Source organism: Kogia breviceps, chromosome 1 (genome assembly GCF_026419965.1).
Source record: "Kogia breviceps isolate mKogBre1 chromosome 1, mKogBre1 haplotype 1, whole genome shotgun sequence".
NCBI classification, from domain to species: domain Eukaryota; kingdom Metazoa; phylum Chordata; class Mammalia; order Artiodactyla; family Physeteridae; genus Kogia; species Kogia breviceps.
This window is the reverse complement of record NC_081310.1, coordinates 157205590-157230297: the sequence shown is the minus strand read 5'-3', so window position 1 is coordinate 157230297 and position 24708 is coordinate 157205590. Positions and strand designations below refer to the sequence as shown.

The following is a 24708-nucleotide window of genomic DNA, read 5'->3' as shown; positions in this document are numbered from 1 at the left end:
TAGGAACAGAATAGATGCTCAATCAACAATGAGACAGCACACAGCAAGACACATCAATTCTGTAAATAAGTAGAAAAAAGGTCTTTGCAAACAAGGGTTACCTCCACTTACTTCTTCCACACAAGGAAGAACTCTAAGGGGGTAAGTTTGTACTACCAGGGCCTGGTATACAGCAGGCAGTTAGTAAATGCTGCATGAGTAAATGGAAGAATTAACAGCATTTTACAAAAACAGGTCTACAATACCGTCTTAAACTCCTGAGGCCAGATGTTTCGAATAAAGAATTTTTCAGACTTCAGAAAGGTAATAAAGATGTATATTACATAGCACTATAGCGGGGTCTGGAACAGCACCTTATAATCACACTACAGTGAATGTAAACGTAGTCATACTACATGGAATAAATTAAGTCTACAAATAACCTCATATCAGTTAAGGTCAGGTTTAGCTGCCAAATATGTTTTGTCACCAAACTTACCAATAAAAAAACCTCTGGATTTCAGAATTGTAGACAAGGCCTGCTAAAGATGAAAACTAAAATTAATCCTAAAAAAGGACTGCTAATTTTCCCTTATTTATCAGGAAACTATTGTTAGTGTGATAAGTTTACTGATTAGACACAGGTGAGGAAAATGACTTGTAAGACAGGTCAGAAGAAACTATCCAAAATAAAGCATGGAAAGTCAAAAATATTAAAGTGATACATTGAGAAAGTGTAACAGGAATCCTGGAAGGAGAGACAGCTCATAATCTACAAGGGGAAGCGGACTTGTAATCAGGTAAGTTACAATTCAATGTGATAAGGTCCAAAAAAGAAAGAATGACAAAGCATTGAAGAAACACATTGAAATCTATCCAGGAGCATGAGGGAAAGCTAAGCTCGCTGTGAAAAATGGGAAGTGTGCCAAGACAGAAATTCAGGCAAAGGGAACAATATGAGCGCGAGAACATAAAAGTGCGAGAGCAATTCGCGTCAGATCCCTGCTGCAGTTTCAAGAGAATCAACCAAACACCTGAATATTTCTCAGCTTTCCTGCATTACCTATGGGATCTAACCACATTCTTCAAGCTTTCCAACAAATGAATCAGATGTAAGAACTCTACCTTATAGAAAATCATAGTTCATATGCTTTAGACACTCATCTGAGAGAACAACACATATGAGAAAATCCACTAGCACAGTAGTTCTTAAAGTATGGTCTCCAGACTAGCAGCATCCGCAGTATCTGGACACTTGTTAGAAATACAAATTCTTGGGCCCCACCTCAGACTTACTGAACCTAAAACTCTGGAGAGGGGGCCCGGTAATGTGTTTTAACAAGCTTTCCAACTGATTCTGATGCATGCTAAATGCATCAGATCTCCTGATCTAAGATAAACCCTTCTCATAATGTAATTCTCAGACCACTGCTTGGAATTGGTTACAAACTACATCTCTTGGGAACCAGTCCAGACCTCCTGAAGCAGAATCTGTACTGAAGTGGAGCCCGGACTCTGCACCTTAATAAATGCTCCCTGTGAGTCTGATGCTTCTGATTCCAAGTTTCAAATGCCACTGCATCAGATTATACACTCCTGGAGGACAAGGCCTCCCTTGTTCACAGGTCAATTTGTTTCTAATAGCTGGGCCATAATAGACATTCAGTGAGTATTTTTGGATGATTAGCTAGCTCCACATCAATGTGCCTATCGCTACAGCAACTGTCAAGGCTGCTTAGGACCACGACTGAGAACTCTAAGGGGGTGCGTGCTGTCTATCCCCCCTTCTTACCCCTCAAAACGATAACGATTTTGCTTATTTTAAAATGGTGGTCAGCAGCTTGTTAAGAGTAGCTGGATTATTAACTGATGAAGTCAAGTCATCTTTGTTTTAAGCTATTTGGTTCTAAGGAAACATAACTATGGATTGGGACAGCAAACAAGAAAGTTGAGGGCCTTAATATATAGTACCTCAACTACCTTGAGGTGAAGTTCAGACTAATTTAAGTAAAGCTGACAGACAAAACTTTTAGTCTGGTGGAATATGATCCATTTAGAAACAGTATTCTGGCAAGAAAAGAAACCTCTATTAAGAAATGGCTTTCAGCACCTGCATCCTTTGTTTAGTTTAGTTTCAGAAAAAAAGGCAGCCAAGACAACGAAGGCAGCCAAGACAACAAAGAAAGAGGCTTTTAGAATTCAGGCTCCTGAGAGATACCATGAAACACAGATCACCTACCAGATTAGTCCAACCAGGGGCAAAAGCTCATTTCTCAGGAAGTGTTTCAGGTTTTACAAGCAACAACTCTGAGACTGAATTAAAATGGCTAAGGAAACACACACACACACACACCCCAGAAATTAAATAACTGACCTCACAGATATACATATTTTAATTAATAGTCCCATTTTTAAAAACTGTCAATTTATTTTTCTACTCAATTCAGTATCAGTGATATACAGAAGGATATAAACAGATTACCATATTTATAGGAAGACACACAGAACAATTACCAAGGAATAAACCCAGCAAAGTAACAAATTGTTGCTTATCCACGTCCACTCAACTATACAAGTTTTTTAAAATTCTAGCACAGTGTCCTAGTTCTCTAGGAAAGAAGTTACATGGATTTATACCTTCCATAAGGGTCAAGAAAACATTACAAGAGCTGATACAATCACGTTTTGTACTGACAGAGAAAGGCTTTTAAAGAACACCTTCTAATTTTCAGGCCAATGTATAGTATCAGTGGGTTCATATGCAGGATGTGACTTCATCAAAGGAAATGGTTCTCTCCTCTTGCTGGCCTTCCTAAGATCCTCCTCCCTGTACACAGGCAAAGGAGCTCTCTTTCATAACAGGTGATTGAGCCATACCCTACTCCAACAGATGGTGTGTAGATTAACAACACAATGAGGAAAAGGAACTGACTTCCTTATCTACTAAATACAATCCAGATTTTGGGAAGCAGTTTCCAAATTTCCACCAGCCAGACATAAAGTGAACTACCCTGTGTACACAGCACATCCTCTTGAGAAAAAATAGGGATGAACACATCAGAAATTTTCACATTGCTCATCAAATATACATTTGCCCAAAGTATATGGGAAATGATAAAAACCTAAACAAAGCCAGACATTTTATCTAAGTAAGTCAGAGTTTAAATTCTTCTTTATGGAAGCATAAGGTTAAGAGTTCTTTTCTCCCCAAATGCCTCAGCCAGGGAAAGCACAGAGAATGGAATATAAAAGTTCAATGGCTTTAAAACATGGAACTCAACAGTTCTCAGTCAACCTAGTCACAATTTTCTGGTCATCTGTAAGTAACTTCCACATTCAAAATTCAACCTTTACATTCAAAAAAGAGATCAGCTCCACTTCAGATGCAAAAAAAAAAAAAAAAAGGCAACTGCCTCAATTCTCCAAACACTTGACAACTGGGAAACTGTCTCATAAAGATACTTTAAAGGCCAGCAGGATTCATTTATAATTTGGCATGTGCTGGTTGAAGGGGCAACAAATAAATCAAGATATAATACATCAAGTAATCAGACAAATGGTAGACATATATACCACATTAAAGATTCATATACAATTCTGTGCTGACTTAAAAGAAAAAAATGGGGGACACTAGAGGAAAAAAATGGGAAAAGAATTCCAAGGGAGCATTTCAGTCCGAAGCTAGTCCAGTGAATATCTACCAGTAGGATTTCCAATCTTTCACCTCCAAAGTTGATCTAATAAATTATAAAGTTACCTACTCACTTTGGGGACATACAACATACTCCTAAGTACAGTAATCCCTCTGACATTTTGGTTTCACTTGCTGATTGATGACTAAGTTGTTTCTGGCTGTAAAGATTTTCCTAATATATTTTAATTAGCCAGTTAACAAAGCAAAGGTTGCTCCCTCTGTGAGGCCAATTAAGCTTTACAAAATAATTTGATCTAATGAAGATGAGAGAAGGAAAAAAGAGGGAAAGTTTCCTGGTGTTTCGTGCAAAACTTTTTCTCTCACTTGAAGAACTCGGCAATCACTTAATGTTTTGTTCCAGAAAAAGAAAGCAAAACTAGTTGAGAAAATACCCATATGCTTATTGTTTACTAGCATGATACAAAATAAATTCATAGATGTTGGTCAATTGTCTTTCGAAAACCAAATGTGAATGTTTAATCTTGTAACTTAAGAACTGAATTTTTCCACATTCCTTTATATAGAGTTAGCATCTGTAAATTGAGACTTTTTTGGACAATCATGCAAATTTAATTTGTCTCTGAAAACAAAAACACAACCTAACAGATTAACAAAATATGTCCTTCAGACAATATTTTCTGTGAATTTTTCTCCACTGTTACCCTTTTTATCCTTTAGCAAACAGAAACTACTCCCAAAAAGTTTATGTATTTTGAATTTACAGAGAGCTAAACTCTCAGGACAATTAGGAAGGAAGACTAGATCAAGTCAGCCTATTTTATCAGTACCTTCTGAGCTGACTCTACTCCTCTCAAAAGTAAACTCCAAAAATTTTCTAGTTATTATTATTAAGCTATATAAGCTACAAACATTTCTATTGCCATAGATGCTTCTGTAAAATTGAATAAAGATTTTATTATACCACACACACAAAAAGTAATCGGTACAGAAAAGGCAGTTTTCGGTTATTTTGTTGAGAATTTCTTTCCACGATTTCTCCCATTAAAGTATAGTTTTCAAAGCAACCACCACGACAAAGGAAGCATCTAATTAGTCCATTTTCTTCTGATCCAAGAATGCTGAACATTTACTGTCCCATCTGTAGTTGTATCAGCAGTGTAATGAACACAGTTTATATTACTTAACTATTCTTTGAACTCCAAGAACTGTTGAAGTCTTTTCTGATGTTCTGCAGATGCTTGCACAGCACTAAATGAAACATAAATTCAAAGCATAAGCTTTATTTTACATTAAGCATATTAAGTGAACCACAGAGCCCAGAGTCAATATTTTCAAAACAATTAAAAACGAATAGAAATCTTCACATATTTAGTACTTCTGAAAAAGCTGGATGAAAACCCTCCTTAATCTAATGAGGAGGAGGGCTCGCATTCAGTAACAGCATGCTTCTACCTTCTAAAAGACCAAAGCAAATTAAGACTGACAAGTGAAGGCATCAATTTTAACCTGCTCTGCTGTGGAACCTGCTGTGCAGTTCCAGGCCTTGAAGTAGATTTTCTGGATTTTATTATTTTATTTAAACCAGATTCCAACATTATCTTTGAGTTGTGGAGTATTTGAATTGCCTTTAATATAAAATCCTTTAAACTAAAATGTTTGGTTAAAACACAATAGACTCCACTAATCGTTTTCAAAGGTAATAGCTTGGTGGTTTAGATTTACTTTTCCCTTTGAACGTTAAGTTATGTCTTAGAGGGGGAAACTGAGTTCTCTCCCCACCCTTGCCACCACAAAAATACATTACCTGGACAAAAGCGGGGCAAATATATATATTGAAACTAGTATAAAACTTCCTTTTAAACTTTTGGGCAAAAATTGAATATACTGAAAGATTCTGGTTTTCTAGTTGTTGATAGTAATATACCATTATTGAATGATAAAATTCCAGGTAACTGAAGGTCGCCACTTTTAAAAGTGTCAAGTCTTATTATAATAATTTTGCTACAAATCATGCTAAAGCACCTTATACATTTACATCTCTCCGACTAACTGCAACATCTCAAGTGTATTTTACTGTTCGGACTCCCTCTAGGTGTCAGTGAGGCTGTCATCTCTCACTAAATGGATCCAAACTTTTTCAAACACCAAGTCTACAGCTTTTCTCATGAGTCCCCTCTGCTAGCAGGCACTGTACTATCTCTTACTATTGTTAGTATTTTTGACTCTAACAGCAGTCTTCCTCTCATATTTTAATATGTTATAGGCCGGAAAACTAGCAAATCAAATTTGCCTAAATTAAGAGTAAATAGGTATTAAATGAATTTCTCCAATGCGTAACTGATCTGCATTAATTTTCACACCTCAAACGTTTACTTCATTTATACCTGGTTCTCAGAGGTGAAGTTTTTGGGAATGAATAAACCAGGTATGATACAGTAATAATAGTTATTGTCACAACAATATATAATATAGTGTGGGCTTTACATATGTAGGATCCCATTTTATCTCTCTTAACAGCAAATGAAACAAACTGGAATGGATAACATACCCTTTTCAAGGGAGGGTAAACAGTAGCAGAATGGTTTCCAGAGGTTTGTAGATAGAATTCTAGGGTCAGAAAGATTTGAGTCTAAATGCTGGTTCTGCAACTTACTACTTGCATAATCTCAGGCAAGTTACTTAAATCAATAGGTAACTTGCCCACAACTACAGAGAGTCAATAATGTAACCAGGCATATATCCAAATGTTTTAATTCCAAATCTAACTTCTACTATACCATTCTGTCCTATATTTGTACAAAATAGTCTCTACTGACCTCATCAATTTTGGTACATGTATAAAATATGGCTCTTCTCAGAGGAAAGAAACTAAGGCAGAGTTTCATTCTCATAATTTTTTAAGTCATCTATCTCCCTTTCTTATCTAAGAAATTTATTTTCCCCTTTTCTTCCTGTTTTGCTGTAACATCAATATACATCATATCTATTTCATTACCTAAATTCATTGAACGTTTTCTGAGAGTACCCTACATGGCAGTTTACATCTTAAAGGGAGTCTAGTGTTGTATAGGGTAAGAAGGTGGAATTTTAAGAGCAAGAAAGACCTGATTTCAGGTTCATGTTCTAACACTGACTAGACTACGCTATTAGGCAAGTTCTTAATCCCTCCAAGTCTCAGTTTCCATATCTATACAATACGATAATCTCTACACCTCAAAGGCTCTTTGAGAAGAGTAAATGAAAATGTGAAGTGTATTGTCTAGAACAGCACTGTGCAACGGAACTTTCTGCAATGATGGAAATGTTTTATACCTAAGCTGTCCAATATGGTAGCCACTGGCTATGTGCAGTTATTGAGGACCTGAAATGTGGCCAATGTAAGTGACAAACTGGATTTTCAATTTTATTTAACTTTAATTAATTTAAATTTAAATAGCAATATGTGGCTACCATATTGGAGAGTGCAGATCTAGAAGCACTCAATAAATAGATTTTTTTTTTTTTTTTTTGCGGTACACGGGCCTCTCACTGTTGTGGCCTCTCCCGTTGTGGAGCACAGGCTCCGGATGCGCAGGCTCTTGGCCATGGCTCACGGGCCCAGCCGCTCCGCGGCACGTGGGATCTTCCCGGACCAGGGCACGAACCCGTGTCCCCTGCATCAGCAGGTGGACTCTCCACCACTGCGTCACCAGGGAAGCCCTTTTGGTTTGTTTTTAAACAAATGAATAAACCTCTTAAGGAGAGCAGATTACCTACAGCTCTTCTGTATTCCCACACAGAACCAAAGTGTTCCATAAAAACTTAGTGCTGCTGCTACCTTATGTATGTGTTGACATGTATGTCATATGCTTTATGTATGTGCCTCATGGAAGTAAAAGGAAATACACTACTGCTTCTAAAAGCAAGTGGTTTGGGGAAGTTCTAAACTACTTATTGATTGCATACAGAAAAAACAGAGCAATCTCTTACATCTTTTAAAGTTTATTTATAATTATGACAGACATAATTTAGCTAATAAACTTATATCCCTTACACTGCCTAGGTAGATTATTTCATGAAAAGAAAGCGGTAAACATCAAAGAAACTAAATATACACAGGTTTGGCATTTGTGGTTTTCTTTCTGGTTCCGTTTTTGAAGGTGGTATGATCTATCATTGCTTTTCCAGCACGATTCACAAAGCTCCAAGGACTCATTTATGGAATACTCTCCTCACCCCAAGTCTTAGTTTGCTGACCAAGACGTAATAACAGAATTATTTTTAATATGCTTTTCTGGAGAAGAAAATATCATTTTGCCTTTTTTCTCCCTTAAGGATATTTTAGTAATTTTAAAAATATATATATAATTACATTTGCTGCTTTTATAACTTTCTATCCTCTCTTTTACCCATTTGAAAGAAGGCCCCAAAGCTTATATATGATAGGCCAAATTTTAAAATGTAAATATTAAATCTAAATTCAAGCTGTTAGTTCCCAGTAGGAATCACGAAGGTCCCAAAAGAATATTTTCAACTTATGAGCCTTTATAATTCTCATACCTGTTTCTCAGGTGAACTCCTGAAAGTGAATTAAAATAGGTAAACAAAAACAGGTAAACTTACTTCAGATGTTCACCAAATGTAGTAGTTATTCTATAGATGGCAGTTTTTAGTGATGCTCTAAAGGCAAATCTTAATGTTTTATAAGAAGTGTCCACTAGGCTTCCTGAAATCCGAGGTGGTTTACTGGAAGCATGAGGAAGCTTGAAGTACTTGTCAACTGCCTACATCAAGAAAGAAAGAAAACACGTTAGTTCAGACTATCAAGAAAGCCAATTTAGTCCAAAGGATTAAAGAGATTTCATTTCGGAAAGATAGACAGATACAGAGATACACACACACACACACACACACACACACACACACACACACATATAATAAAATATTTATTTTGGATCACAGTCAAAACGATTTGAAAAACAGGGAGTAGAGGTTCAGCCACTTCAGCAGTTACCAGGGAAAAGTCCACATCTGTCCTCTAAAAAGCAGTTATACTTCAACAGCCTTGAAAATGCAAAATTGGGAAGTGAAACACAGATATCCTACTCTGCTTATGATGCATGACAGACGGGTAAGAGGACCTTTATTATAAATATCAGCCCCCAAAAAGACCAAACTTTATACTTTACAAGGGTAAGGTTATTTACTATACTAGTTTATCTTCCTTTTCAATTCTAACTGATAAAGTACCTATGAGCAAGAATAGGTGGGAAGAGAACTCACAAGTGAAACTGATTTTATTTATATTTGATAGTATAAGAGATTTAAGTATAAGTTTTTAAAAGCCAAAGGTAAATATTATAATTTTTAAATGCTATAAACTATATTAAGAGAAGGGAGAAGACTGAGAAGTATAAGTATGTCAATCTACTACAGCAAAGATAATGTCTAAGTGACAAGAAGTAATAATGTAAGTCTATTATTTATAGTTACAGATGTAAGCACCAAAAAAGTACTTAAAACTATAGTTAAAAGGATTTCTGCCACCATGTTTTTAATTTCAAGAGCTCTTAAGAGGGGAAAGCAGGGGCGGGGGTGGTGGTGGGATGAATTGGGAGATTGGGACTGACATATATACACTATTATGTATTAAGTAGATAACTAATAAGAAGCTGCTGTGTAAAAAATAAATAAAAATTTTAAAAAGCTCTTTCATGTCATTTGAGTGATCCTTTTTACTTCAGCATCCTATTTTTGTTTCAAGGCTGCAATACCGCTTTTATTTCTTAGGATTTTGGTGATTTTTGTTATATTCTTGGTTTTTTGTTTGTTTTATAGTTTCTTCCAAGCTACTTTTCTTCTCTTTGCTTCTTTTGGTCTCTATCTTCTGTATTGGATACTTTCTTCAAAATCTAGTGATCCTTGGCTCATGACTGAGAGTGGGACCTCCTAAAGAGCTGACCGAAAGCTCTGAGTACTGGAGATTACTGACCACAGCTTTGAGTACACAACTGGAGATTACTGACGGCTTCACAATAGGTGATCTGCGTGGACTTTTTGGGGGGTAAGTGCTCAACTCAGTAACTTTAGGTCTTTCTTCTTGGTTTGATCAGAGTTCCCAAAGAAAAGTCTTCCAGTACCCTGTCTGGGGGGCTTGGTCCCCAGTGCTCAGGGAAGCCAAGTGGTGAACAGAGCTATGGAGCACACCTCTATGCTTTTAGTAGAGTACCCGCAACTGTGAACTCTCCCAGTCCAGAGACCCAGTGCTCTACTCTCTCTGAGGATGAATCTAGACTTCTCCTGGAATGAGGGAGAAGCACCACCTAGGAAAATCTAGGGATCTAACTGGTTTTCAAACAGCTCTCACCCAAACCTCCCTGTTCTGGTACCTGTCCCTTCACCCTTGGTTCTAGAGGGTCTTGGTGCTTGCCCCACTACCAACTTCAGATTTGCCTCTGGAATCTGCTAAGTTAGTTATCTCAACCATCTGCTGTCCAGCTTTGAAGACTTTGTTGCTGTTGTCTCCTCTCCTATTTATGGATTTACGGGTTTTTAAAAAAAATAAATTTAGTTATTTATTTTTGGCTGCATCGGGTCTTTGTTGCTGTGCGCAGGCTCTCTCTAGTTGTAGCGAGCGGGAGCTACTCTTTGTTGCAGTGTGAGGGCTTCTCATTGCGGTGGCTTCTCTTGTTGCGGAGCATGGGCTCTAGGCATGCGAGCTTCAGTAGTTGTGGCACGTGGGCTCAGTAGTTATGGCTTGTGGGCTCTACAGCACAGGCTCAGTAGCTGTGGTGCATGGGCTGAGTTGCTCCATGGCATGTGGGATCTTCCCAGATCAGGGCTTGAACCCGTGTCCCTTGCACTGGCAGGCGGATTATTAACCACTGCGCCACCAGGGAAGACCCTGGATTTATGTCTTTTTAAAAAGTCCTTTTACTGTAGCTTAGCAGAGTTTAGGGGGAAGGAATAAGACCTGATGCGTGTGTTCAGTCTGCCATGATAACTGCAAGTCTAAACATTTATTCTCTCAACAGTAACTTATAAGAGGGATTCCCAAGACTGGGACAAACTTGAGATAATTTTAGGCAGTATGGGAGATGGTATTCAATGACATATTTAAGCAACATTAAATAACACTGAATCATAATGGAAAAGTTACTTCCTTTTCAATTTTCTTGTAAACCTTCTAATTAACACTCAGTATACCACCAAAATTATCATCATCATTTACACCTGGATCCAGTGGACTTTTTTTTTTTTTAATCTGTTTTTATTTATTTTTGGCTGTGTTAGGTCTTTGTTGCTGCACGTGGGCTTTCTCTAGTTGCAGTGAGTAGGGGCTACTTTTTGTTGCAGTACAGGGGCTTCTCATTGGGGTGGCTTCTCTTGTTGTGGAGCATGGGCTCTAGGCACATGGGCTTCAGCAGTTGTGGCTTGCAGGTTCTAGAGCACAGGCTCAGGTGAACCGGTTTGCAAGGCAGAAACAGAGACAGAGATGTAGAGAACAAACATATGGACACCAAGGGGGGAAAGCGGGGGTCGGGGGGTGGTGTTGGTGGGATGAATTAGGAGATTGGGATTGACATATATACACTAATATGTATAAAATAGATAATAAGAACCTGCTGTATAATAAAAATAAAATAAAATTCAAAACAAAACAAAACAAAAAAGGAATCCGCCTTCCAATACAGGGGACACGGATTCAATCCCTGGTCAGGGAACTAAGATCCCACATGCCGCGGGGCAACTAAGCCTGTGTGCCACAACTACTGAGCCCACGCTCCACAACTAGAGAGAAGCCTGCGCACCACAATGAAGAGCCTGCGTGCTGCAATGAAGACCTGATGCAGCCATAAATAAGTAAGTAAGTAAATAAATAAATAAAAGATAGGAGGTTAAGAAATGCATGTTCCTGCCAAGCCCTCACAGAGGTAATTTGATATGGCAGGAAGCAAAGGACTTCAGGTCTAAAAGCCTGGTTTTCAAATTTAGTCGACCATTTATTGGCATGATCTTGATTAAGTCATACCAACAGATATAGTCTTTTTGAGAGAGACTAAATCATGCAAAGTAAGCCTTATTCTAACTTTATGGGATTGTTACAAAAATTAAAGAAAGAGCATTTCTTTTGGAGTACTACACAAATATTAGGTAAAGTAGCATAGGATTCTAGAGAAACAAAGAATGGACTGTGACTTGTAGAAGAAAATTGGTCAAGGGTCTCTGGGCCTTCAAACCCATAGTTCTGGCCCTCAAGAACATTCCTTTCCTTTTCCCCATTCTTCCTTCTAACTTCTGTTATCACTTCCTCGGGGAGGCCTTTAATGACTTCACACTTCCTTTCAATCTCCTATTCACAAGACTAGCTTAGACTCACCTGTTTTATGTTCTCTGATCATCCTGCATTTTTGCATATTGTGGCACTTATTACAATTGTAGTTACTTATTTGTATGATTTTCCATCTTATAGTCTGTAAGCTCCTGGAGGGCAGGAACCATGTCTGCCTTTTCTCATTCTATATCCTAACACATGGTAAACCATTTGATAATTAACATTTATTGGATGAATGGATATGTGAATAGCATAAAGGTAAACTTCAATATTCCAAGTATATCAAAATTTGACCTTCAGATGATAAGGCAAAAAATATAATAGACAGAGCTGATATCCTACCATCAAGGTGACAATGACTTTTCCAAGACTTGAAGGCTTTCTGAAAACTTTAAAACGTACTTTTAAAGATGAAAAAGTTCTGGAGCTAGAGGGTGGTTGACGGTTAAACAACAATGTGACTGTACTTAACGACACAGAAATGTACACTAAAAGATAGTTAAAATGGTAAATGTTACGTTATGTGTATTTTAACACAATTTAAGAAAAATTTTTTTTTTTTTTTTTTTTTTTTGTGGTATGCGGGCCTCACTGTTGTGGCCTCTCCCGTTGTGGAGCACAGGCTCCGGACGCTCAGGCTCAGCGGCCATGGCTCACGGGCCCAGCCGCTCCGCGGCATGTGGGATCTTCCCAGACCGGGGCACGAACCCGTGTCCCCTGCATCGGCAGGCGGATTCTCAACCACTGCGCCACCAGGGAAGCCCAGAAAAAATTTTTTGATTAAAAAACCACTCTACCATTTTGGTCCCCAACCTTTATAAGGGCCCTTTTTAAAGACTATATATATATGTAGATATATACACATATATATGTATATGTAGTGGAATTCCACAGGATAGTAGTTGTTCTCCATCCATTAATGTAGGAAATAATGCTTTTAAATGAACTTCTATTTTAATTAACCAAAACAGCATGTAAAAACCTCTGAAAAATAGCTATAAATACGTCAGACAAACGTTAATTACTCAGATGACAGCAATGTATGTGTGGATTCATGAACGTGTTGTGATACTTGGAATCTCCCAGGAGGGCCTGGCCCACTATTAGGAACAACTGTCCTAGGATATCCATCCCTCCACTGCTTGCCCTCTGAATGGTTTGAAGAATGAAAGGCTTCCCCTTTCCTTTCATATTTTCTCTTTAATGATTCACAGTGATATGGCTTTTTTATTGATGGTGAAAAATAAAACAAAAGAACAGAACAGTTACATACAATTTTCCTTAATAACATCCAGAAGCCTGTATTTTATAACTTGCCTTAAATTACAGAGATACTTAGAACTTACTCTCATTATTAAGAGCAAGTATCCCTCCTACATCACAGAATATAAAACCAAAAACATGTAACAGGGCTCTTATGAGTCACATGACATCCCTGCCTCTCAAAATGAAGGGGCTTGGGACTATTATAATTAACCCATTACATCAGAACTATCACTCAAATCAGGCCCCATAACAGAAGCTTTTGCCCACCAAACCAACCATGAAGCTATCCAGCAGTCATCCAACAAGCATTTAATAAGTGCCTGTCATTTGCTAGGTACCAGGTCAGATGCTAGGAATACAGAAATAAGACAAGGTCCCTGCCTCTGCTCTGACTAGAGACAATAAAAGTAAACAGACAATTAAAATGCAGTATAATAAAGTGATGAAATGGGGATTACAGGGCAGAGCCAGAGAAAAGAAAAATATGTTCTAGGCAAAGAAGGAAAGAAGAAGCATCATATATACAGTTAGAGTCTGGTTAAGAAAATAAAATATATTTGGGGGGAAAACGGAATAGTCCATGGTGGTTATTAGAGTAGAGGGCTTATAGGAAGAACAGGATAGTGACTAAAGTCAGAATGAAGGATCCCTGTTAATAAGAGGAGCAAAAGGCCATAGTAATAATTCAGGTCAGAAATGCCAAGGGCTGAAGTGAGGCTGAAGCAGGAGGGATGGGCAAGAGAAAGGGTGGGTGGTCGATATGGGATTGATCCCTTAGAGTTTTGCCACATGGGTGCAACTGAAGGACATGGCAACAAGGAGTTGAAGAACTGGTAGTAACAAGGACCTAATGAAACTTAAAAGCTTTTGCACAGCAAAGGAAACCATAAACAAGATGAAAAGACAACCCTTAGAATGGGAGAAAATATTTGCAAATGAAGCAACTGACAAAGGATTAATCTCCAAAACATACAAGCAACTCATGCAGCTCAATATCAAAAACACAAACAACCCAAGCCAAAAATGGGCAGAAGACCTAAATAGACATTTCTCCATAGAAGATATGCAGATTGCCAACAAACACATGAAAGAATGCTCAACATCATTAATCATTAGAGAAATGCAAATCAAAACTACAATGAGATATCATCTCACACTGGTCAGAATGGCCATCATCAAAAAATCTACAGCGCTTCCCTGGTGGCGCAGTGGCTGTGAGTCCACCTGCCGATGCAGGGGACACGGGTTCGTGCCCCGGTCCGGGAAGATCCCACATGCTGCAGAGCAGCATGTGAGCCATGGCCGCTGAGCCTGTGTGTCCGGAGCCTGTGCTCCGCAACGGGAGAGGTCACAACAGTGAGAGGCCCGCGTACCACAAAAACAAAAAAAAAAAAAAAAATCTACAAACAGGGCTTCCCTGGTGACGTAGTGGTTGAGAATCTGCCTGCCAATGCAGGGGACAGGGGTTCGAGCCCTGGTCTGGGAAGATCCCACATGCCAAGGAGCAATTAGGCCCATGAGCCACAACTACTGAGCCTGCACGTCTGGAGCCTGTGCTCCGCCACGATAATGAGAGGCCCACGCACTGCGATGAAGAGAGGCCCCCGCTTGCCACAACTAGAGAAAGCCCTCACACAGAAATGAAGACCCAACACAGCCAAAAAAAAAAAAAAAAAAAAAAAATCTACAAACAATAAATGCTGGAGAGGGTGTGGAGAAAAGGGAACCCTCCTGCACTGCTGGTGGGAATGTAAATTGATACAGACACTATGGAGAACAGTATGGAGGTTCCTTAAAAAACTACAAATAGAACTACCATACGACTCAGCAATCCCACTTACTGGGCATATACCCTGAGAAAACCATAATTCAAAAAGAGTCATGTACTAAAATGTTCATTGCAGCTCTATTTACAATAGCCAGGACATGGAAGCAACCTAAGTGTCCATCAACAGATGAATGGATAAAGAAGATGTGGCACATATACACAATGGAATATTACTCAGCCATATAAAGGAACGAAACTGAGTTATTTGTAGTTAGGTGGATGGACCTAGAGACTGTCATACAGAGTGAAGTAAGTCAGAAAGAGAAAAACAAATACTGTATGCTAACACGTATCTATGGAATCTAAAAAAAAAAAAGGTTCTGAAGAACATAGGGGCAGGACGGGAATAAAGACACAGACCTACTAAAGAATGGACTTGAGGTTACGGGGAGGGGAAGGGTAAGCTGGGACAAAGTGAGAGAGTGGCATGGACATATATACACTACCAAATGTAAAACAGATAGCTGGTGGGAAGCAGCCGCATAGCACAGGGAGATCAGCTTGGTGCTTTGTGACCACCTAGAGGGGTAGGATAGGGAGAGTGGGGTGGAGGGAGATGCAAGAGGGAAGAGATATGGGGACATATGTATATGTATAGCTGATTCACTTTGTTATAAAGCAGAAACTGACACACCATTGTAAAGCAATTATACTCTAATAAAGATGTTAAAAAAAAAAAAGAAATGATAACAAAATGGTTGAAGTGATAGACTATAAGATCTAAGCTGGATAGGGAAAGACATAGCTAGGAGGGAACCGAAAAACAAAGGAAGTGAAAATATTGGCAAAGACAAAGTGTACAGAAGAAGCAAGGGCATGAGAGGCTGTGCTTGGGGGGCCTCTTACATGGGCCCACAGATCTATGGATAGAATTCAGGGGGCATGAACTTTGGGATAAAAATTACATGTTTATCTTTACTAAGCTCTAATTAAAATTTAGCATTTCTTTCAATTATGAAACAGTAAATCACAATAGCATTAGCAATTCCTGTGACTCTGCCACCAACAGATATCATCAATATCTTCATATCATATTACTATTGCAATTTTCTGAAATATCATTCATCATATCACTACTTCAGAGTGATGAGTTATTAGACTCACTGATAGATCTTGTTATTTAATGCATTAATTAAAAAGCACAAATTACTGTATCACAAATTTAATACTTTCATAATTGTATTCTAATATAATTGATTTCCTTTCCAATCCTAAGGACTTTATTTTATGTATTTAAGAACATTATTCTGAGAAAAAGTCCATGGGCTTCATCAGACTGCTAAAGGGACCTTTGGCACCAGAACATTTAAGGACTCTGACTTAGAGGGTAGAATCCTGGAATTTTAAGCTTTGGAGGTGGAGAATTCAGGGGATGATGAGGCCTGGATGACGGTCAAAGGCTGACACTGATGGGTATGTAAAAGACTGGCGAGGAGGTCCAAGTGTGGGACAAATATCCACGTGGACACTGAATCACTCACTACAGTCAACCTCAGGATATGGGGTGGGAAAGACTGCAAGGCAGTTTGCAAAATCTGATGCCTGCAGAGCATGAGCAAAAGGCCGACTGTGATGTGGCCTAGGGGAGAACAGATGCCACAAGCCTCACACTAGGAAGGGTTTTTATACTCAGAAGCAAAGTATCAAATCACTGGTCCTGTTCTTTGTTCCATTTACCTCTTCTCAACTCTCAAAAACATGCCTCTGCCTCTTTCTACTCTGCCCCTCAACAGTAGACTCCATTCGACTCCTCTGTTTCAAAGTAAATAGGGCCTGACCCTTCGACAAATCTATAATTCTTACCTTCCCAATCAAAGGTAGGAATGACTATAACCAAATAAACAAATTGCTTTCCTTGTCATACCTACCCATAACCAACTATGAAGAACTAGGAATTCTGATGGTGGGGAGGTGAAAAGAAAGTAACTTTGGCACAGAATACCTTGAGGGCAGTGTGATCCTTGTGAAATCAATTCCGTTTCAACCAGCATTTTGTTAAATGAAATAGAATGGAAAGCATTAGAATGCAGAGCACATAATAAAAGGTAAGCACTCTTCTAAGAATCTTTTGTTTCTTGTTACACCCACACAGTCCATATTCTGAGTCTAATGTAAATGTACTAGATCATGGTCTAAAGAGTTTGAAAGCCATGGTTCTAAGGGTAGAGCCATCCTCTCTAAAGAGAACCTTATGTAAAAATAAAAGCCCGGGAGAAGATGATAGACAAGTTCAGAGAGAATAAGGGATGTGGATCTGCAGCTTTCCCTGGGGTCTACTACACTGCTAATGCCCTGCAATCAGCTCACATTCAAGTCCCAGCTCTGCCACTAACAAGACTTGTGTGTGAGACCTGAGGTAAGTCACTGCACTACCGAGCCCCTCTCATGTGCAAGACAGGGCCAAAGCACCTCCGTCTCACTTCGCAAGATAGAGCTGAGGTTCAAAAAAAATAATGACATGAAATCACTCTGTAGACTACGGAACACTGTACTGTAGTTTTATTTTAAACTACATAGCAAGAGTGATTAAAAAAAAAAACTATGCTATGTACCAAAGATATGCCCAAATCATGGTTACCTTATTGTGTGGTTAGACATGCCAAATATTAGAAGTCATGGAGAAATAGTAGGAAATTCTTTCTTTAGAGAAAGGCAGCTGGGAAAAGAACCCAAATAATAAAACTACCCATGTAGTTACCCATGTCTCAAATAACGTACATGAGAAGGAGGACACAAAGAGGACTCAAAGTGAAGAAAAAAAAAAAAAATCACTGGTTTTGATGTGTAAGACTTTCTAAGAGGTAAAATGAATTGAGATTTGAAGAAAGGAACAGTGAAGCCTGTTTTCTCTTCATATCTTAAATTGCTTCCCAAGACCCAAAGATGCACCAGTGTATTATCCTTCAAGCCTAGTTCAGTAACACTCCTCCAGAAAACCTATACAACACCCAAGCCCCTACCTCTAAATGCCCCTAGCCCTCAGTGTTTTTATTCCTCATCTGACATACAACTAATATTATAAGGCGGTATAAAACATATCCAACATGAAGTTAGGAAAGGCAGCCTAATGGAAAACAAGAAGCATACGTTTTATTTTTCTTCTTTTAAGTCTAGGACTAAAAAGACCTGGTAGTTTAAAACTATGCACCCAGCCTGATAACAGGAATCCACTGGACCCAGCTCTATCTTCTTAAGCCTCTGGCCAATAGGTAACTTCTTATCTGCAGGGTAATTTAACTACAAGTCACTTTCAGTAGCTACAAATTATGTAAGGATGCAATCTTATAGCACTGAACAGAATTCCAATATCCTAAATAATCTGATTAATATCAGAGGTATATCCTACAGGTTTAGAATACTTTCTTTCTCTGTTACAATAAAATTATTATTTATAAATGAATGAAAAGTTTATCTTCCTAGTTTCTCTTAGATTGTAAGTGCCTGAGGGTGAGAATAGTACCATTATTTTGACTTCCAACATATGTTTGTTGCTCAATGTGATATGTAAGAAACAAACTGAAAAAGCTGGGCAGGGGGAGGGAACAGGACCTCTACCTCCATCCAACCCACATATTGCCTACCTCTTGTAGCGTCAACAAAGTATTAAGAATAGCTGGTAGTGTAGTCTGGACAACTCCAAATCTATCTTCTGTAAATGATGCTGCTACTAAGTGAGACAGACCTCAAGTGGAAAAGAAGAAATAAGTTAAAAATTAGGCAAATCTAGTTGCAGTACATCTATTTGAGAAAGGATTAATATTAATTAATATTAATTAATATTCTGAATGCATAAAAAACTTCTAAATAAAAAAGAGGGAGTAATACAATAGAAAAATAGGCAAAAGATTGGAAAAGTCATGGAAAAAGTGCTCAACTGCAACAGTCTTGAATAAGATGACAGTCTCTGCCTTACGTTCTAGTAGGAAAAAGAATTTTTTAAAATAATATTGTGTTTGGTAGTGATAAGTGCTAAGAAAACAAAGCCTGATAAGGGTGACAGCTGTGAGGATACTTTTCAAAGGGTGGTCAGGAAAGGCCTCTCTGAGGAAGCATCATTTAAGCATTGAGAAGGCAGTATCTGTAAGATGAAAAGAAATAGTTCTTTAGGAACTAGATTTTCATATTTAACCTAAGCTAAATATGCTTAAACATGTTATGTCAACGTAAGTTGACGGTTAAAAAACAATCTATTAATTGCAGTTTTTTTGAAATAGAGAAAGAGAGGCAAGAACCCCAGGCTCAGTTTATCCACTTATATACAAGGAAAATTTCTGCCTAAATTAAAATACACCTAAATATCTAAGAAAAATGATCTATATAAAACAAAGAAATAACAATGTATCTGAATATTCAAAGATTGAGATCAAAGTCCAGAACTGATCTTTCATGGATTATACTTCAATATTTAACTAATAAATAAATCACAGTTGCAGTTCACTGAGATTGCTTACCTTCTAATGCCCAAATATGCATTTGGGCATCTGAAAAAACAGCCTGAATGGAGGCCTCTGGGTGCTACAAATACAATAAAGACATTTAAGTAAGTTCCTCTGAAATGATAATTTCATCTAATCAATTATGTAGACTATAACAATAAATATTTCACAGCTGCCTCTGAAGAATTAAAACCTGAAATTCTTACACAGTATGATTTAACTGCAATAAAGCATTCTGCTACCAACTCATTGTGTGACCCTTGCCAAGTCTCTAAATCTCTATGGGCCTCAGTTTCTCATTTACAATAGGAGTTGAATAAATAATAAATATATTCAACTCAACCCACCTCAGGGGATTAGCATAAAGATCACTTAAGAGAAGGGTTAAGAATGCTCTTTTTTTTTTAAACAAAAGAACTGCCTAAATACATATTAGCTCTCTTAAATTGTCTGCCCTCAATCCCACTGCAAAGAAAAACCACCCAACCTTCTTTAATACAGCAAGGTATTGTGGTATGGAACAATAATTGGCCCGTGTAAATGGTGGATTTCATAATGCACCCAATGAAGCCTACTAAGTACAACAGCATGTTACATGTCCCAACATTAAGTAGCAGTGTCTACAACTCCTTATGATACAATAGATCCACTTGCAAAATTAGAATCAAAAGCAACCGTTCACTTCCAAGGAAAAAGGAGATCTTATCTTGTTCAGTCTCTGCTCTGCCACTTACTGGCTATGTGCCCTTAGACTAGCTACTTGACCCCTCTGAGCCTCAGGTTTCCTTATCTGTAAAATGAGGACAAAAAGACAACTCACAGGACCGCTGTTAGAATTAAATGAGGGAACTTAAGTGAAAAGAGCATGGGGTACAGAAGACAAAAGGGTAAGTTTTCTTCCCATCCCTCTGAAACAAAGCTCTGAAGTAAAACGTCAGACAACTCCTCTTCCTCTTGGTGGAAGATGAGACACCTTCCTCAGGGGTCTGATAGTGTAACCAGGGCTCTAATGGATAGCCTTATTGCTAGTTGGGTGGATCCTCCCTGCCACCAGTGAAAAAAGAGTTTCAAGAACTTGAAAGGATTCTTTGCTATGTGTATCTATATTCTATCAGAGTTACTGAGTTCTCTCTCCCCACCAGAGTATGACTCCCAAAGAATAAAAATGAGGAATGTACGCCAATGCAGACTTTCACTTGAAGGCATTAATTGAGTGCACTATTAGTTAATACTACAATATCTGCAGAAAGAGAGAAGCTAGATTAAAATAATTAAAACAAAAATTCTTTCCCCTACAAATGGGCAAGGTTTTCCTCATCAAAGGATTAACTGACACACAACAGCTGTAGCAGTGAAAATAGGAATGAATTTTTAGCTTCTACCATTGAGATTTACTCCCCTACAGCAGCTGGGGCAGCTGACAGACAAGTTGGAAAGTCATTTAGTTTGTGGTCTGAATTACAACTTTTATCCAACCCAAGTTTAACATCTGCAATCTAACCCAGTCATCTCTCTTCTGAACACCAAATTGGCCATAAAGATGTTAGCAGGACAATGAGCCATGAAGCATCACCATGGATTTACTCATTTTGCAGCAAGGGGCACTTATCAGCACAAAGCTGCCTGCAGCCAAGAAACTCAGAAGGCCAACTAGAGCCAAGCCTCAGGAAGCCACTAAGGTGAGATATGTGTCTAGGGCAGCTACTGTTAAAAGGGAGGTTTAATGAAGCATGATGCAAAGCTGTTTGGCGTGCTAGGATCAAGCTAAATATTTAGAAGTCAAATCCCACCTGCTACTTCATTCTTATTTTGTTTCCTCTCCCCCCATTCCCAATGCTATAACTACATATTCTTACCTTGCTGAAAAAATACATTATCAGCACTCGTTTTGATAAGAAATTCTTAATCTGAGTTGGAAAAAGGGAAGAATTAACATATGCACATTTTGCAATTCTACTCAAATATAATATTACCCATTTCCAGGTTCTTCCTGACACTAACTTAAGTGAAACACTTTACATCTTACAAAGAAAGAACAGTATTTAAGGTAAACCACGTTAAGTAAATACCTCTGTACTATAAACTGGATAACCAAGATAGGCCATCTAACCTAAATTGCATTCCCATGTACACATGTTTAGCCCTCAAATTAAAGCCCTGTCATAATAAAAAAGGAACTCTAAGTGGTTCTGGTGATATTTTCTAAGACCATATTCTTTCTCGAGTCTCTACAACTGTCTTACCCATTACCTCTTAATACCAAAAAAGCGCATGTTTCCCCTACCAAAAAAAAAAAGATCTTAAGACATGAAGCGGTTTTCTACTAGTTGACATTTACAGGGAAAACAATTTTCTTAATATTAAGCTAAAAGCTACAAACCCCAACTAACTTGAAAGTAAATTCATGACATAGCAGTACTTACGGCATATAGAGCCATATGGGATCCTGAAGTTTTGTAAAATGCCTTCAGTTCTGCCCTCTCTATTAATTGATCATTCTTTCAATGAACATGATATTATTTCTCCCATCCTAAAAAATAAAGCCCTTCTTTGACCCCTCAACTCCTCCCAGCTACTACCCCATTTCTCTGTTCCCCTTATAACAAAACTCCTAAAGCTAGAAAGATCTAGCTTTTCTTGTGGTTTCCAATCCCTCTCCCAGTCTCTCCTGAACCCACGCCAATCAGGTGTTCATCCCCTCTACTCCACCCAGTAGCTCTTGTCAAGTACTCAATGACCTCCACATTTCTAGCACAACAGTTCATTCTTAGTTTGAGTCCCATGCTACCTATCATGCTACCTATCTGACACCCATTCTGTCTGAAACACCTTCTTCTTGGTTCTTTCTCACCTCAACGGTGCTCCTTTGCTATTCCTTCTCATCTCCCAAACCTCGTCATTAGAGGGTCCCAGTTCTTGCATTTCTCTTCTTCTATATCTATATTCCCCAAGAATTTTCACAGAGTCTCATGGCTTTTACATTCTGATGACTTCCAAAATTTCATTTCTAACCTGGACTTTCCCCTAGACTCCAGATGCATGTCTAATATCTTATTCAGTATTTTCACTTGCTTGTCTAGTAAGTATCTCAAAATTGACATGTCTAAAATCAAACTCATGATTTCCCTACCTTACCTCTATCAAATTTCTTCTTCCAGAAACATCAGTAAATTGCAACTCAATAAACTGGAACTACATTATTTCAGATCCTCAGGCCAAAAACTTTAGACTCAACACTGACTCTTTCACACCACAACCAAACCATAAGCAATTCCTATTATATCTACCTTCAAAATATATCCAGACCTTGATCACATTTTAGTCTCCACCACATCCACTCTGGTCACAGATACCATTACCTCCCCCTAGACTACTTTAACAGCTTTACTACTGTCCCTCTGCTTCCACTCCTGCCCTCTGAGGATCTAGTCTCAATACAGCAGCACTTTTCAAAATGTAAAGTTATATCATGTCATTCTTGTGGGTAAAACCATGCAGTGGCTATCCACCACATTCAGAGAAAATGTCAGTCTTTATAACGGCTAATGGGTCTGACGAGCTCTGGGTGCCTGCTACCTGTCTTATCTCACCACCCACCTACTACTCTCCCCTCACTCTGCTCTGGACACACTAGTGTCCATACCGTTCCTCATGCAAGCCAATCCTACTCCCACCTGAGGGCCTTTGCATTTTGCTGTTCCCTGCCCTCCCTTCAGGCCTCTGATCAAGAGTCACCCTATCGATGAAATGTCCCCTGATCAGCTCACATAAAATAATTCTCTCTTCCCCTAGGTACTGGTCTCCTTTACCTGCTCTACTTTTCTATATAGCACGTAAGACATCAAATTTCTTCCCTTTTAAGACATATATTTTTCATATTTTGCACATATCAGGATGCATCTTATAGTCAATAGCATGTCACAGTTTAACTGGCAACTTTTTCTTCTTAATAATACGTAAAGTAAGTCTTATAATTAATAGTACAGTTGACCCTTGGAAAAACTCGGTTGTTAGGGACACTGACCCTCTTGCAGTTGAAAACCACCTATAACTTACAGTCCGTCCTCTGTATCCACAGTTCCACATCAGTGGATTCAACCAACTGCAATCGACTAGTATTGTAATATTTACTACTGAAAAAAAATCCACATATAAGTGGACACACAGTTCAAACCCGAGTTGTTCAAGCACAAACTGTATTTTTTCTATTCAAAGAAATATAATACACTTGCTTGCTCACCTCTTTCCCCTCACTAGAATGTAAACATATGGTCAGGGACTTTTGTTTGCTGTTTTCCCAATACCTAAAACCACACCCTGTATATACGAAGAACTCAATAAATATCTCTTAAATGAAAGAATTCACAGATCAAAGGCACTGTATTAGGTTAAGCCAAATGAAATTGCAATTTCTATAACTCAAAACCAGTCAAATACTGGAAATTTTATATGGGTCAACTTAATACATTAAGCATCCTCAAAGTCCTATTTATTCCTAATGGCTTACTTAAGTGAGATCCTTGATTCTCTCAAAGTTACATGTAACTATAAATCCTATACCCATATCATCCTACCTGTTCACGTTTATTCTGAATCCATGAATAAATCATATTGGGCTGTCTCACTGTCTTACCCTCAGCACTAACAGAGGTAGATGGAGAAGGATTAGAATATTCAGTCATTTGCTGACCTACAAAAAAAAAAAAACCAAGAAGGTGAAAATTTAGCCTGATTCTCTGCAACTATGACATTTCAAATTTTAGAAAATAAATAGTCCTCACCAGAAGCTGAAGTCCATAATCTTGGCCCTCTTCTTGTAAGCTGAGGACTTTGAGGTGACCCATAGCACGTGTTTACATCAAAAATCCCAGCCATCCGATTCACTACACTAGAGCCAAATGGGGTCGCCAGGGGACTTGCAACATCAGGTGCAGACAATTTTGAGGAGAACAGTGATGTCTTAATTAATGATGGCACTGAAGGCTGAGGCATCTGGCTAGATTTGGGGGTTTGAAAAGTAGTTTCTTCTGTAAAAGAACAGATCCAGTGCTGAAGAGGCAACCTGATCAAAGCAGGCCACCGTGGAGGTTCTCAAATTTTACACATCTCAATTCTTTGTTTAACTCATTTAACCAAGGCTCAGTAGATTGTTTCCATTTAGGTTTACATTCTCAACATCCAGATTTTACTACTGCAACTTGGTGACCACTCAAGGAGCTTTATACATCTT

General features: G+C 38.4%; 1 protein-coding gene across 2 annotated transcripts in view; it reads right to left on the bottom strand.

The window, feature by feature from the left end:
* Window positions 1-2382: 2382 nt before the first annotated feature.
* The window catches only part of NDC1 (NDC1 transmembrane nucleoporin), a 46056-nt gene continuing 23730 nt past the window's right edge, over window positions 2383-24708 (bottom strand). For both annotated transcript variants that reach the window (XM_059063022.2, XM_059063049.2), the window contains exons 12-18: window positions 24260-24505; window positions 24053-24168; window positions 21335-21385; window positions 19494-19557; window positions 18624-18724; window positions 8237-8397; window positions 2383-4882 (exon numbers count right to left, since the gene is read on the bottom strand). In XM_059063022.2, coding sequence (XP_058919005.1) covers window positions 4819-4882; window positions 8237-8397; window positions 18624-18724; window positions 19494-19557; window positions 21335-21385; window positions 24053-24168; window positions 24260-24505 — 803 coding nt within the window. In that variant the 3' untranslated portion in view covers window positions 2383-4818. The remainder of the gene's footprint in view (window positions 4883-8236; window positions 8398-18623; window positions 18725-19493; window positions 19558-21334; window positions 21386-24052; window positions 24169-24259; window positions 24506-24708) is intronic.